This window comes from Parasteatoda tepidariorum, chromosome 8 (assembly GCF_043381705.1).
Source record: "Parasteatoda tepidariorum isolate YZ-2023 chromosome 8, CAS_Ptep_4.0, whole genome shotgun sequence".
NCBI lineage: Eukaryota > Metazoa > Arthropoda > Arachnida > Araneae > Theridiidae > Parasteatoda > Parasteatoda tepidariorum.
The window spans coordinates 88,263,663-88,281,439 of NC_092211.1; the positions used below are offsets into that span (position 1 = coordinate 88,263,663).

Sequence of the window (17,777 nt, forward strand, 5' to 3'; positions counted from 1 at the left end):
TATCCAAAAGAAGATTTGTGGATACCATGGAAACGGAAAGGGAAAAGTATGAAAATCGCCTATTATTTTTACGACGATTGTTGGGCAATAGAGAACCGAGTTGAGGAAATAGTTGTCATTTTTATTGTTTCAAATAATCTATTAAGTGTTAAGAGCCATTATCTCCGTAATTAGGAGACAATAGTTTTAGTAGAAGAATGACTATAACTTTGGTACAGAACTGTTGTCTTCCGATTGAGGAGACAATTCCTATTTATATTGTTTGTGAAACTTGTCTAGACCAAATAAATATGTTTCAAAATGTTAGATCCAGATAAGGCCAGATATCAAAGATATGCCTGTTAACGACGATCCTCACATTGAGAACGTTAATTTTTTAAACTCATTTTATGACATCCCTGATTGTTTGGAAAAAATAACACATTTAACTCTTTATTAATATTTTTATTTCATGAACAGAAACCATTCTTCCTTCTATTTTCGTCACCGAATAGAATTTAAATTAAAACAAAAAATTAAAGCACAAACTAGAATTGTAAATTTAGATAATGTAATAAAAACTTGTATGAGAGGAAAGGTAAAAATGCACATTGATTCTAACAGTATTATTCTTAAGCATTCTGCTGAGTAGAGAGGATAAAATGTAGAACACATGTTTTTAGTTTTTCAATTTGAATGTTTCTATGTGGTTTATTATTATTTTTTTATAACTCTTTTATTAAGCGAACAAATGTTTTAATGATTTGTATCATTCCATTTTTTCATATTATTCCGATTTTTGATCGGATGTACAATCGAATCTCTGTCAGATGAAATTTGCTCTTTATCAGAATCACGTATCCATTAAAACAGAGTTAATTGAACATCAAAATTTAATTTTATTCAGATTTTCCTCTATTTGAGCTATGGGAATTTTTCTTCTTCTTCTTCTAACTAAAATGAAGATTTTTACCTCGAAATTTATTCTTAATCAGAATTTTTCCCCTTGAGCTTCATGATTTTTTTTTCGCGAACTAAACAGACGAAACTATTTCTCTTAATCAGGTTTTATTCCGATGAGCATCACAATTTTTTTCTTATAATTAAAAGAAAATTAATTATCTCGAATTTTTTTCTTAATCGGATATTTCTATCAATGAGATTGACTGTTTTTTTCCCTGCTAACTGAAATGAAGTTAAATACCTCAGAATTTCCTCCGAATTTGATTTCTTTCGCGGTAGTGAGTTTTTTTTCTGAATTATATCACAATTTTCTCCTGATAAGATTTTTTTTTCCTCTCCGTTAACTTTAATGAAGTAAATTGATTTTTCAATTTTCTCTTAATTCGATTTTTTTTCCAATTAATGAAATGAAATACATTGACTTCGCCATTTTCTCTCATTTTAAATAGAGTACATTAAGCTATCAGTTTTCTCTTAATCTGACTTTTTTCTTTATAATAAATTGGAAGACAAATTCTCTAAAATAAAATGTTTTTGATTTCAACAGATTTTTAAAATTTTATACAATTTCATAAGGGAATTTGGTCTAAAGTTTAAAGAGTTCTCATGACAGTTTCGATTGAGCTTCAAGGTGCCAAAATTATCAGTTGAAAACTTGATAAAATCTGTACTTACTAAGACTATTTCATGCATCATGCAAATAATAAAATCCAATTAAATTGATTTTTTTAAAGTACAAATTTCATACTTTAACTTCTTTCTATTATCTAATTTCATACTTTAACTTCTTTTTATTATCTTTTTTTATGTCTAGAAAAACTGAGTAAATTTCAAAAGACAGAGATTCGAAAGTATTCTATAAAAAGTTTATTCCAGTATTATCATCTTTGATACTGATATATAAAATGCATACTACACGTCCTAATTAACTAAAAAGGAAATACAGATTTTAAACGTCCAATTGTAGGTGAAATTAGAATTGTTTACTAGGCAATGACCTCTTGGCACCCCCATTCCACTATCACAAAATATTGAACAGCATCTTATTACAGTGAACAATATTTGAAATATTGTTTAACATTTAGGAGAATATTGTATATAATCGTTCGCACTGTTATGAAACTGAGAAATCGTCGTCATAAAAATTGATCTTGTTGTTCGTTCAATATTAAAATTATTTGAATTGATTTAAAATGTTAAGTTTTAAAATCTGAAAAATTGATCTTGTTGTTTGTGTGTTTTCAGTTTACCATAGAAATATAAATATTCTAAATTCGTTGGATTAATTTAAAATGTTGAGTTTTACAAATAAATATTTTGTTGAGTGGTGAAACAATGTTTACCATATATTATGCAAATGTTCCGATAAAGCTCAAAACTGTTTCAATATTAAAACTGATGTGCAATACAATTTCAAAAAATTTATTTTTCATGCTTTTTTTCTTTTAAAATAACGAAATTTTCTTTTCTTTCTTGTAAAGAATTGTAAACATAATTTATGAACTGTAAAGAATGCCAGATTGGTTAAAGGTGATGATAATTTTCGAACAATTCCTATGATTTTAATTAGTTTATCATCTGCAAAAAATTATACTAGTCGCGCTTTATTTCTTTTAAACGATTATTTTAAGTCATTTCTTTCTCACAAGAATTTTTTTTAAGAGCAGATCACTTGTAAATAGCTGACATTACACTAGAAAAAATGTTTTAAAAACTTATAATAAAATAAAACATATCATTTAGTAAAACGGCATTTATTTAAATTTATTTTATCTCCATATATTTATCATTAAGTTTTTAATTTCGAATAGGCTGATGAGTATATTTCATACATTGTTGAGACAGTGTTTTTCAATGTTATTAGTTTTCTTAAATTTTAAACACGCTTAGACATTATTTCAAGGGAAAAAATCGTATCTTTTAAAATGAATATTTGTGTTCCAAAAACAAATAATATATCACCCATACCTCAGTTTCAAAGTGCATTTTGTTTCGTAAGAAAGAAATAATTTTTTATTCTCGATTATAATAACAAACCAATAGTTTCAATAAAAAAAAGTAGTAAAAAGAAAGTTTTGTCTATAACAAAATGTTTTACTAGCTATACAATTCAATATTTATAAAACGATTTTGGTATTAAATAAACATTAACATACAGTTTGTTTAACATATATTTTTTATTTAAATTTTTTTCAAAACATTTTTTAGATTATACTTTATAGTGTTTCTTTAAATACTTAAAATATAATGAATAAGTATCTATAGTAATAATTGGAAATTGATAGTTGTACCCATAATTATTTAACCCATGTAATTAAAACTATAGTTTCATAGACAGATCAGACTTGTTTCAATCTGACTATATAACTTTATAGTTTAAATTGTAAAGGTTAATTAATTATAGTTCAACTACAAATCTGCAAAATGTTCGTTTTTATTAGTTTTCATTGAATGCACTATTATCAGTTTGAAATGTTGTTATTCGTCATATCCTTACCGAAGTTGTTTTAGAGGGTGAAATTTATGTACGATTCTTTTCATTTATTACAAAAGTTTAAAAAAAAGAACGTGTAGTACTGTTAATAACACTAGTGAAAAACAACCTTACCTCTGAGAAAAATCTTCCCCTTGGTAAAGAATTCCTCAGCTTTAATAGAGTTCTCCAATGATATTTGCCAAAATATTAGAGCTGTTGTGAGTCATTATAGAAAAACAATCACGTCAATTTTTCCAAGCATGTTTATTGTTGGTTATAAATGCTTGTAACTGTATTGTGAAGCAGCAATGAATATGTTGCACAATTATTACTTGTTAATTCTTTGAGAAAAAAAAAAACCATGTGAAGATTTTATGTACATATTAGAAATGCTCATGAATAAATTTCTTTTTAACTATGTCTCTGTATTTTCTAGAAGAAAAAAAATATTAATAAATAATCGAGTGTAAATCATAATAAGTGTTATTTTAGCCGTCACCGTTAAAGTGAAAAAAATCGTTTCTTCTAAAGGATATGTAGATTATGCACAGATTAACTAGGACGATGCCAAGTGTCAAGTACCAAAAAAAGTGTTTCAATTCTTAAATTTCCAAGATAATCTGCACTAGGTACTCATTAAAGTGCATTGTGGACACATTAGGAGTTGCAAATGAATATATAAGGGTTGTCTAAATGAAAAGTAATAAAGTTGACTAAAAATAATACCTTTATTGAAAATTAAAAGAAATTGTCATTGGTGTTGTAACACATGCCCCATTGTTCAGGAAAGTTTAGGCCTTTAAAGTTGAAAGATTGTGGTTGATTCTGAAGGAAGTCCTGCGCAATTTCCTTCACTTAGGCATCGGAATGGAAACGCGTCCCTTTTAATGCTCTCTTAAGTGGTCACAAGGTGACAAATCAGAACTGTACGGCTGGTGTTCTAACACTTCCCAAAGAAAGTTTTGGTAGGCTGACTGCGTTTTATGGGAGAGGTGTGGGCATGGAGATGAATCACTTCCTGACCATTTGCATTTGATTGTTTTCCATAGTTTCACCAGTTGAATTGATACGGCCAAGTCCTGGGCTATATGGTTAAGGGTTTTCATAACCTAGGTACATGCTCAGGGCTTGGAGGAAAGAAAAAAAAAGTTGAATTGATAGTGCTCCCTTGGAGCAGAAGCTTAAATAATGTTCGAATCTGAACGCATCCATGTATTTATTTTCTATCGATTTCACTTACAGCTTTTTATGTCCCTGTTCGCTGCTGTAATTGCAGTCATTCTGGCATAATCGCACGCGTTCATTTTTAATTTAGGCAACCCTCATCGATAAGAGATAAGCTTTTAACATTTTCAGTGGAGTGTAACACTAACTTTTCGATTCGCCAAACCTTATAAAAATCAGTAATATCTTGGGTGAGTGCTTAGTTATCCAGAGTTAATAGAATAATAGAGTTAACAACAGCTTCGCTTAGGGGCAGTCAAATCCAAATCAGACACTTCTTTCTTTTTTAAGAATACTGGGCTGGTTTTAAAAGGACATTACGAACTCGTAAGGAGGTCAAATAAAGCTAATTCTGGATAAAAGATCATTGCTTGACTTCAAATGATAACGAGTTTCTAACTCCTTAGATGAGCCCGGATTGCCTGTCTACAGATGAATGCCTACGAGATCATTTAAAGACAAGCCACCCAATAATTCCAAATTGCATCCTTAATGGCTAACATTTTTTAAATCTGTAGCAATTTGAAGCCTCAATCACTGAGGATACGGTTTTAAAGGTTTAAATATTTAATAAAACGATGACTTTTCTTTTAAACATGCCCGAAATTAGACATAAATTTAGATTATAGTAACGTAAATAAGCACTTTAAAGAAAAACTTTTAAGAAATTCAAAGAAACGAAGAAAACAAATATTTATAGTTTGAAATATGCTAGCTTTTTAATTAGTTATAAAAAATTAAGTTATTGCTCCAGATACTTATTTCAAGAAGTTTTCAATAATTCATATCATCCGTCAGAATGATATTTCATATTTAGACATCAACACAAGAAAATACAGAAACCCTCGGTTCGATTTAAGTTCTCTATACTTCGCTGTTTTCTTCCATAACTGGTAATTCAGCTTTCTTTGCAATTTCGTTTTATGTTTTTCCACCGCCGACAGAAAAGACAACGACTCAAAAACAACATCAACTCTCAAAAGTTCTAAAAAACCATTTACTTATTTGATGCCAACCACAGTTTTTTTTAGGACTTACAACTCCTTACCCGTTGTAGAACTTTTCGTGAGTAGTACGAGGGAAAAGTTTTTTTTTCTTTTGATAATTTCTTACCTTCTTGAGAGAAAGATGACATATTTTCTTTTCAGATATCTCAATGCGAGATTTTGTAAGTACTAACAATTATGTTGCAACCGAAGAATAAATAGTACTACTTATTTATACATTTAAAAGAAATCCTAAAAGATTATATAATTAAGAATATCTAAATTATGCTCTAATATCTCCAAAATTTTAAATAACTAGAATTTTTAATGGTTAAAAATTTCTTTTTAATGAAATATTTAGATATGTCAAAGAAATTTAAACAATAAGGAATATAAAATTTAATATTTACATTTCAAACTTCAGTAAACTGAATTCTTTGCGATTTAACTTTCCTTTTTCAAAATAAATGATAATATATGAACGAGAAAATAAGATTAAACTGTACAAACATCAATAAGAGAAAAAACATTTTTATATACCTTCTTATCAATTAACAATCGATACAGCACAATTCATCCAGTAGACGTCCAGAATTGTCCGCATGACGTCGTTAATTAAATACCGACGTCGAATATACTTTTTTATAGCTTATTTATGGATAATTAAGAATGGCTTAGGTATCGACGTCTTATAGATAATTATGGTAGACGTAATGTGGATGAAACACTTAGTGGACCTTGTTCGACGTCTACAAGACAACTATCAAAAGAAGTCTCTTGGATTGTTTCTCGCAATCGAAAATTAGACGTAGGATTGAAACGAAATGAATAACTTTATCAATGAACATGTTTACTAAATACTATTTATATTTATTCACAATTTATACTTAATGCGTTGTAGTTAAATTGATCATTAAATATTCATGATTTTAGTACGAAAACCAAATATTTTTTTTATTTCCAATGAGCTGCACAATCGGTCTTGCCGATAAGCAGACCTAGTGCGTTCTCCAGAGGTGGTATCCACTCTTTCAGGACCACCACAATGGGTGAGATACCGTTGGTCATGTTAATTTGGACGTCTAGTTTCTGCCACACTAGATGGCAGCACCGAGACTCTATTTGGATGCTAAAGTGCACTAGGAATTTAATTTTGCCGGAAATGCCAAGAGCCAATAAGGCACTCCAGGGATCTTTTACATGCCGCATAATCATACGACATGACCGCTGAGGATTTTCTGCATCCCGAAAATCCGGTGTCTGGGCCGGGGATCGAACCCGCAAACTTGGGCTCAGAAGGCCGACGACAAACCAACTGCGCCACCCAGCCAACCCGAAAACCAAATATAAAGAACAAGAAAGGCAATTCCAAAATTAAGAATGAAAGTTGGTGTTAGAAATCGCGATCTTTTTAGGTTCACGTTAAATATATTTAGTTTTTTTTTCTTTCCAACATTAAAAAGAATTGTTTTTGAAATTGTTTTTGGAGTTCTAAAAGCTTCAATGTTGAAAGTAAGTTGCGAGTACTGAGAAAGTATTTTTTGAATTCAATGCGATATACGAGTATGTTGTAAAGTGTTTCTCTCCAATTAGTCATTGCTATTCTATATTCTTAGTCTAAGCTCCAACACAATATAGAAGATTATTTTCTAAAGCTTGCAATGATTTTGACAACTAGCTATGCTTTGGGAACTATTTTAAAAAATTGATTATGATCTAAATTTGGATAATCATGAATAATTTTCGTATCTATAACAAGCCACAGTGAAAGAAAGCATTGCTCAGGAGTTGATTAAAAGTTTTCCGCCATGTAGAGATGAAATGCATGAATTAACTATAAGCAATCTTAAAAATTTGATTTAGAAGAGAGGATCTTTTGAATCAAGTTTATGTAAGAGATCTACTTTCTCTAGTCCTTCAAAATAATTGCATGCGTTGGAAACCTTAAGCATAACCACAGATGAGTATGTTTCCATGTTGTTCACTATGATAATGAGTAAACAAAATCTGCAAAGTTCATGTTAATGATGTGTATTTTTTACACTAAAATATTTAATGTTGTACTAAGTTTCATTGTATTGTAGTTATAAAATCAGAAATTTTTGTCGGTTTTAAATTTGTAATTTAATTTTAATGATTACTTCAAACAAGTATGGTCACATTAAGTTAGTTATATTCCTTAATTCCATTAAATTTAGTCTAAATAATTGACCAAGAGCTAAAAAAAATTTTATGTTAATATTCAATAAATCAAAAAGTCAATAAATATCATCATATAAGCGAATTTTACTGATTCAACTCAAACTGTAAATAGTTCTTTTTATGTTCATATTATTAACTAAAAAGGAATACATGATTTTTAAAAAATTTAAATACTAATTGCAGCACATTTATGCTTAAAAAGCCCATTTTGATTTTAAAAAGCTTGTAATTGAGATGATTTTTTTTTTTATTTGCTGAGTAGTTAGAAGTCAGATTTTATAAATCGACATTCGATTCGAAACAAATTTTTTATTTCCTTAAAGTTTTCGATTCTTAAAGTTTTATATAGAAAAAAACGAGCGTATTTGCTCCTGTATAACTGAAAAGTTTAAGTGAAGGCGTGTAACGAAAAAGCTCTTTGTATATCGTTCATACACAAACTTTGCAATTTAAGATTTCGCAATTTTACATCCTCAATAGATGTGAGAGTGAGAAAAAAAATTATGGTTTTTACACTCTTACATCTATTTGAGGCCATAAAAATGCGAAGTATTAAATTACTGAGTTCATATACGAACGATTTACAAAGGGCATATTCGTTACACGACTTCCAGCATATCAGAAAAATTCCTGTGGCTGTCAATGAGGCGTCCATGCCTGGATAAGCTATGAATCAAATTATCCACGTAAAAGCTATGGCGGATGTCTGTTGGACATCTACTGCATCTTCCCTAGAGCAAATAAATATGTTTTGTGGACGTCCATCAGGCGGCCACGTGAACCTTCGTGGACGTTAGCGATGACGTCTAATGGAGATCCAGTGGACGATTATGGGCTTGATCGCATAGGACTTCTCAAGGGAAACCAGTTCTACAAAAAAATGTTAAGTAGTGCATCCGTAACATACATCGATCATTCATTGACAGGGTATTTTGATGACAGTAATCAAGTATTTCTTTCCACTTTGCTTGGTAAGCTGAGGAACAACTGCATAACTTTAGCTTTGAGAATATTTCCTGTATGACTTGAATAATTCTTAAAGGGGTCTTTATTATCATTTAGTTTCCTAGATCTTTGGCAACTATCATATATCAGTAAAAATTCCCCATCTCTTCATAGCATTTAAACCAAAAGTAATATCGTGCTAACCTATGTTTGGATTTGGTAACACCACCGAGAGCGGATGTACTTTCATGGCATAACTTTAAAATTTGGCTTCGAAATTCCCCAGGTAGAAGATTTCGTTTAAAGAGCTATTTTTAAAATAAGCGCGTACAGCCCTGGTTTAGATAGGTTAAACTTGGCCTAACAGTCGTGAGTTGCAAACTCACAGCAGTTACAAAAATAGCATATTATTCACAAAAAAGCAGCATTTCATAATACGACAGAGCTTTCAAAAACAGCCTTAACATAGAGCAGAAACATATCCAACTAATAATTAAATTTTACTTATATTTTTTAAAAAAACTTTAAAATAATACTAAAAAAATCAGTTCTCTTCGGTCAATCGAGCATAAACTAAAAGTCGCTAAATATGCAAAACCTCACCACTTTTTTCTCCATTTTATTGATTTTTTAAACACACAAAAATTAAAAAAAAAAATATTTAAATTTCATTACTTCTTGAATTTTGCTCCATCAAACACTTACGATTACATAAAATTTTATTATTGGTTGATGATTTTAACAGTTCACTGTTTTCCCCATAACGGGTAATTCAGTCTTACCATTTCGTTTTATGTTTTTCTTTAGCAGATTACTAAACTTCTTTATCAAAAACACTATCTTCACCATCATGAACACTCATAAGTTCCAAAAAAAATCGTCTGTTGTTGTGTTGCTTATTATTATTTCTGAAGCCAACTAGAGTGTTTTATGATTCTTAAAATATGTTTATAAAAGAACTAATTCCTTTAATAAAACAAAATTTTAAAACAAATCTTGGTTTCGTAGACTTAAGAACTTAAAAATCGAAAACAAATTATTCCATACTGAGAAAATAAATACTAATTATAATATCCGTAATAAGGTCAATTTTGATAAATTTTTAAGGGTAGTTATAGTTTTTCTAAAAAAAAAATTTCTTGGGAAATTTTTGTTTAAAAATACTATTTTAAAACTAGCATTTCTCTTACATGTTAGGTCGGTAGTTGACATTTTTAAGTAAAAATAATTTAAAAAAAATTTATTTTCTTACATATATTTTTTTTAAACTTTAGGGTGAAAAATCACGGGGTTCCCATTCAATTTCAGAAAAAAAATTCCATGAGTTTTCCAGGTATATGAGGTAAATTTTTAACTGTAATATCTAATATTAGATTTTGTTGTGAGGAAAAATATACAATAGAATGAGAATGGAAACATGGAAAAGTTTCAGTAAAAAGTGTAATTTTATAAAATAATTGTAATAGATGTTAGAATTATTTAAATCAAATCTCAATAACTGATTTCTGTTATTGACAATTCTAAGACTAGTCATTTTCTAATTTTTTTTATAAACTTTCTGTAACTATTCCATGTTTTTTAGAATTAAAATAAAATTCCCTGGCAATTCCCGGTTTTCCCTGAATCAGCATATTTCACACTATTTTGGGTCACAAATGGCAAAATAATAATAAAACCTTACAGTGAGGTAAAGAACAATTTTTAACATTATGTTATTTAAGTTCATGCAGTAGTTTGAAAAGATGAATTTAGATGAAGAATATATAAAAAAACAGCATTTTTATAAAATAATTTTAATATACATGAGTAAATATACATATTCAACAGACATTTATACATAATGTAGATCAACTGAACACTATTAAAAGGCCTACATTAACAAAATAGATAGGTAAAAAGTTTTTGATTTTTGACACTTACTTTCATAAAGTCATTTACATATCTACAAAATAAGTAAATTGTAACATCAAAACTAAGAAATAAATTTGGGAAAAGAATTTCATCTTGAAGCAAAGATGAAAGCTTATTTCAGTCTATTTAATCAATTGCAGTCAAGCTTTAATATCACAAATTTTTACAGCACATAATTTTCTGTCGGAAAAAAAATCTGAACTCTTTATGCATTTGCTATTCTGATAAAAGAAGAAAAAAAACTTTTCAGCCAAATATATTTTTGGAGTAATAACTCTGGATTCATATAATAAAATAAGAATGTTGATAAGCTAAATTATAATAATAATAAATAAGTTCAAGTAATAAGAAATATTGTCTGAATTTCATTTCAAGCACAAACAATGTATATTTGAGCTTATATCGCTATATTGAAGTATTTACAATTACATTAGCATAAGAAGACTAAAAATTTATTATCCATAAATAATATATATTTATAAACTCCACAATAAACAGTGTGGCTTTTAGTCACTTCCCATAACACATATTTAAATACTTCTTATCAAAGATGAAGCAATAAAAGTACACACATTAGAAGTTGCAAATTAATATTTAAGAAATAATTTGCAGAAATAAAATGCACTATTGAAATCTCTGAATGCAAATGGTGGAATGAAAAATTTATCAAAATATATTTGACTGCCTGATCAAACCTAAAAAGGTCTCTATTAATTGCCATTCAAATGACTTTTTTTCTCCAGAAATCAAACATATTTTAGTCCCAGCCTCCTCAGTAGTTAAATTTTGATAGAGTTTTAGCTCCTAATGTCACTTATAAGTGAACACTGAAATGTAGAATAGCAACAGTTAGTTGGGTGAGAAACAGGGATTTCCCACTTCTATTTCGCATGCTGAAAAGAATTATTGTGAATATTAATTAATTGTAATAGTATATATGTTAATTAATCAATACATTAATGAATTATTTAATATGTTTATTAATTAATATTAATTAACTGCAATAATATTAAATAATTGCACAGGCATATTTGATAGGTTTGAAGGGAGAAGACTTCTTCTGAAATTGTATTTAGATTTGGTAAAAATTGCCAATTAATTAAATATTAAGTTTATTATTAGAATTGATGGGTTATTAGAGCCTTCTATTGCTAGTTAACTTTGTTTTTTGAATTATTGGTACATAATATGCGTCCTCTATAAATTTTTTTTTTTTTTGGAATTTACTTTTGACAGGTATTCTATTAATATATATTAAGAAAAATTATTCCACATAGCATGATAAGAAAATTTTTGGGAAATTAGTCAAATCAAGAAGTTTCAAACATAAATTTTACGTAATATTAACGAAAGAATATTTACTATTTTTATTTAGTAAAATGATTCTGTGTATTTTACGTATTATTAATGAAGCAAATTTACCATTTAAATTCTGGTTCAAATTTATTCACAAATTTTCTGCTTTTTGGATAAACACTTTTTTTTTTATAATTTGACATTACGTACATTTTGACATAAAGATACTCATTCCTACTAAGTAAAAAGTGGTTAATAAAATAGTCATAAAAGAAACAAATTTGCTTACTTAAAATTTTACATACTTTTGACTTAAATAATATGTAAAATAACATACTCCATGCTTACCTAGTAAAAAGTAATTAGCAAGATAATTGAAAAAAAAAAGAAAAATTATTTATACATAATTTTACGTTTTTTGTATAACGATTTTTTGCTATAATTTCACGTTTTAGTTTTACTTTAATTTTACGAATGCTTAGTAAAATTTAAAGGTGAAATATAAGTATTTTTGACATAAAATTGGTGGTTCTCTGCTACCTGCGACATTACTGCACTAATAAAAGTTTAAAAAAAAAACAGTCATTTGAAATTACAGTAAATTAAAATCTAAAGAAACATACAAGTTAAATAAAAAAAAAGATAGAGTATACTGTGATATACCCTTTAACCAGCATCTCCCATAATTTTATTATCTGGTTCAAAGGTGTTCCTCTATGTTTATTTATTTATTTTTTTTTGGTTAAACCACTTTGCACATACTTGTTTCTCTAATTTTCTACTGTCATTTGGTGTTTAGACACTGAGGAAAGTAATGCAAAAGCTTATTTAATAACAAATAGTTCCGTAAAAATTCAATTACTAGAAAAGTCTATTAAAACTAAATAACCAAAATATCTTATGCAAATCTGTTTGCACAAAAAAAAAAAAATTTTAAAAATCAGTACAGTAAATTATTTTTACTGCATAAATTAAAAATAATTTTGATAGATTATTTATCACAGATTAAAAATTCTGTATTAAGACTACTATTAAGGTAAAGAAATAAATATAAAAAAATTTCCTGGAAAAAAACAACTGTCAAACAAAAGAAAATAGCATAAAATACATGGGCTAAAAAATTAAAACAAAATCATAAGAGAAAATTAGTTAAATATAAATTCGTAAGATAATTTTTTAAAGGACAATAAGAAAATTAAAAGACCTAATTGCAAAAAAAGAAAATAAAACACACATTATAAAAAATAAAAACATTATTTACATAAGGAAAAAAAATTAAAGATTTCTTAGACAAATAATAAAATTTGTGAAAAGCACAACATTTGTAAATAGCTTTTTTAACTCCGGATAACTTAAACAAGAGTTACTCTGTATGATTGGTTAATCATTTAACACAGATTACAAATTGAAAAAATGCTACTTTTTTTTAAAATTTAATTCTTCATTTATTTATGTAAAACAAATAAGAATAATAAAGCTATAATAATTTTTAATTTAGCTTAAGAAAAATACTTTTAATGTTATTTGTTTAAATACAGGTAAGAGATAAGGCTTAACATTTTCACTCAAGTGTAACAAATAATATTTCAACTAGTCAAAATTTTCACAAATTAGTCTCTGTGACAAATGTTTAGTTATCTGGAGTTAATAAAACTCTATAACAAACAATCAAAAAGTGTAATATTTACAAAAATTAGAAAGAGCTTATAGGTAGGCATGTTGAGTAGGTAAACAATATAGGAAATTCTTTTATGTAAAAATTCCTAGAGACATCTGTGTATTAAAAAAAAGAGTAATAATAACAAAATCTTTGCTTCCAAAATTCAGTTATAGATGGCGCTGTCTTCTTCTTATGTAATAGATAAGAAATTGAACAATTAAAGGCCATGCAAATATCAAGACAGCTAATTTGGGAGACATTCCAAATATAGACCAACGTGCTGATTTTTTCTCTGCAACCTAAAATGAGAAATAACTATTTATGATAAAACTGTAAAATAAACAATGCATTGGATAATATAAAACAAAATAAATATCAGAGTTCAGATTATGTTTTGCCTGAATTTAATACACATTGTGCTCTCATTGTTGCAGAGACAATATCTTACATAATATGGTACAAACATTTATTGACTCAACTTTTCTTCCCAGAATAACAGTTGTTGCGCAGGAGGAAACTATACAAGTCTTACATTAAACGGACACCACAGAGAAATTGCTTCGTGGCAAATTGGCATTAGCTCGCATAAGTTACTTAAAGTATAGAAAAAGTGAATTTGAGTAAGCCATGAAGTTTATTGCTCAAAATTTTCTTTCCACAGGGTGAGTAACCAAATCTTTCAATAAAAAATAAGCACCTTTTAAGTATTTTTCAAGCACTCACAAAATATATTTAAGCACTATATACGTTAACAAAATGCAAAATAGTTTTCAAACATTACAAAATAACTAGTTTCTGGCAAAGAGCTCTTTTTTTATTATTATTATATAAGCTATTATAAAATGATCAAGAGATTTTTTGGTTTGATATCAGAGGAGGGGAAATGAAGCCTGAAATCGAGAATATCTTGCAAAATGCAGCAGAGTTGCACACGAGAGAGCAAGAATCTCAACGAACCCAGCTCAGTAGATGTACATGCGGACTCGCAAGTATTTCCTCAAACATGTAAAATGATTAGTGCTTTCATATGCTACAGACCGACGGTATGCCGAAATGGATTGTGGTTAAATGAATTGTGAAAACGTTGAATAGAACAATGTGAAAAGTAAGCTTTTGCATAATACATGGCGAAAATAGGCATGGTAAACAAAAAAATTTCCTTTTCGAAAATGAAGTACTTTTCAAAAACACCCAATGAAAAAAGCACCTTTAAATGCTTCTAAAAAACGAAAATCTAAAATAAGCACTTTTTAAAAAAGCTACGCACCATGTTCCAGATATCAAAATGTAAACCAGGATTGCCACTCTCCTGGGGAAAAAAATCCTTGCATTTTCCCTGTACATATTATATACAATGTATTAAGAGGAAAAACAAAATCTCTGTGCTCTTGTGTGAGCTGTATTGATCGAATTCTACTAGTTTTAATTACAGAAAAAAATTAAGGAACAGCTGAACATACTTAAAACAAATAATGATATAATAAATGAACTAGTTTAATATAGCTGAAATATCATCCTAAAATATCCCATAGATAGCACTTTGAGTGGGTACTATTTTTTAAAAGACAAAAATAAGAAACAAAATTCCCTGCATTTTTCAAGTTTCTTAAGAAAAACTCAAAATCCCCTGTGATTTTTGGTGATTTTCAAATTCCCTATTCTCCCTATGGAGTGACAATCCTGTAAACAAAGTATGGCTAGATTACTCTACACCAGCAATGGAAATTTAGTGCTTAAATAGGTATTCATTTAGTAGTCCAAAAAATTATTATGATAGAAAAACTTGAGGAAAAAATATTGAACTCTGATAGTGCATAATTCAAGTCATGGTACTCATCAAAGTTATTAATTGCCATCTATGACATCCTAAAATTAATTAAGTTCATTACTCTATAATGATTGAAGATTAGAATTCATTAAAATTAGGTGAAAAAAGTTTCAATATTAGTAAATAGACTCAAAAAAAAGATTAAAATGCTGAGACAAAATAAATGAGGAAAACAGAGAAAGTAAAAACTAACAAAATATGACATTAAAAATTATCTAAAAAATCTAAGGAAAGTAAATTTTAAAAGGGAAAAAAATTATGTTTTATGGATGAACAATCACACTGTCAGCATATGAATTCAAAGCACAGCACAACATCTAAATGTGAAATTTAAAAATTTTTTTTGAACCAGGCACTTTTCAGTTATTCCATTTGATCTTAAAACTGAAGCCTAACTAATACATAGAATAAAATGAGCACAATTTTTTTTAAAATGCATGGATTTAGATTTCAAATAAAGTATTTTTCGTTACTGTTTTGAAATTTTCAAACATATTTTAAGGCAATAATTTTGTCACCCATGTGTATCATTTTTGCATCATTCGTAGAACATCAGGCAACAATTGTTGTCATCATTCTGGCGTAAATCCTACTCTCAGATTATGCTGGGGGAAAGGGGAAATGATTCTGCAATAATTTATTTTCCTTTTGCTATTTTGAAAAACAACTTTCAGCATTTAAAACTTCACAGTGTTATTCTAACAGAATTAATATGAAAAATTTCCACAGCGTCCTCTTTAGTTCAAGTAGAGCAAGAGAGTTATAGATATTGTATCTTAATTCAAATTTAAAATACATCCAGCAACGTTTTATTTCAATATTAATAATATTATAATTATGAAGAAATAAATTTCGGAATACAATAATTTAATCAAATTTATATTATGATTAAGAATGCATTATTCTGTGCATTCAACAAGTTTAGTTGACTCAAACTTTGATGTCATTGGAAATCACAGGGAATAAACTAATATTTCAATTTAGAGTATGCACATATGAACGCATTAGTAAAATGTTTTAAGATTTTTTATTAAAATATAAACAAAACATAAGATAATAGATTAAAAACTTAAAGGAGGAAAACAAAACAAAAAAATAGAAGTAACAATATAATTTGGGTACCTTGTTTATAAATCTAATATAAACAAATTATTTCAGTAGGTGTGTTGTTTCATGTGTTACGAGGATAAATAAAAACTACCATAGGTATTCGCCTTAAAATGCCCTAAAGAAGCACACAATTTTTTCCAAAACAAATATGATGTTTCTAATACTGAATAAATTTAATTATAATGGAAATAAGTGTTTTTTATTTCAAATAAAGACAGAATAATCCTAAAAAATAGACAGAATTTTTTCCAAAGCAAATATGATCTTTCTGGTAGGTAGTGAAAATATAAAGTGGGATAATTTCTTTTAAATCTTAATTATTTGTAAAAAGTGAATTTCATTTTTACCAAATTAAATACTATCTTTTTAATACTAAAAAAATTTATTATAGGGTAATAACTTCTTTTAAATCATAACTATTTGGAAAAAGTGCACACCAATTTAATTTTAACAAAAGCAAATAGGATCCAAACTAAGCTAAAAATAACTAAACTCTTTAAAAAGTGAAGGGTTTATTGCTGATACCACACCTGATTAGGAATATTGCTCCTTTGAGTAAGCAGAGTTTCTAGGGAATCGAGGCGGAGTACAACTTGTTCCATTGTGTGCTGCAATCGAATGACGGCAAGGGCTAATTGCTCATTCACATCTGAAGCTAGCTCTGTTGGCAATCCTCCACCACTCCTCCTACTACCTCCTGCACTGCCTAGGTAGGTGCTGCTTGAAGTTGCCTGCAGAGCCCAATTAGAGCCTATTTTTTTTAAAAAAAAAATAATAAAAAAAATTATAATTTAACAAGCTGGCAAGCAAAAACTCAAAATCAAATCTAATTTTTTCTATCATCATCAAAGTTGGCCAGACAGCCCAAAGTGGGCAAATGCCAATTATCTTCCGCAATTGCAAAAAAAAAGAAAATAAATAAATAAAACAGAACCGAATCAAGTCATCACTACCGCAGCCTTCCTCGCTTTCTCATTTTTTCTATCAAAATTAAATCAAATTTTTTAATTAAATAAAATTTAATTTAAATTAAAATTTGAAATCAAAAGTTCTGAAAGATACAATTAGAAAATGGATTTTTTATGATTAACATAATTCTAATTTTACAAAATGTTTAAAATCCAATTAAAGTTTAACATATTACTATATTCCAATATAGTAATATTATTATATTCCAATACATACTTCAAGGGTCAT

At 28.1% G+C, this 17,777-nt stretch overlaps 1 protein-coding gene across 2 annotated transcripts in view; it reads right to left on the reverse strand.

The window, feature by feature from the left end:
• Nucleotides 1–10,552: 10,552 nt before the first annotated feature.
• The window catches only part of LOC107438424 (acyl-CoA-binding domain-containing protein 5), a 47,985-nt gene continuing 40,760 nt past the window's right edge, over nucleotides 10,553–17,777 (reverse strand). For both annotated transcript variants that reach the window (XM_016050720.3, XM_016050721.3), the window contains exons 8-9: nucleotides 17,111–17,331; nucleotides 10,553–13,941 (exon numbers count right to left, since the gene is read on the reverse strand). In XM_016050720.3, coding sequence (XP_015906206.1) covers nucleotides 13,810–13,941; nucleotides 17,111–17,331 — 353 coding nt within the window. In that variant the 3' untranslated portion in view covers nucleotides 10,553–13,809. The remainder of the gene's footprint in view (nucleotides 13,942–17,110; nucleotides 17,332–17,777) is intronic.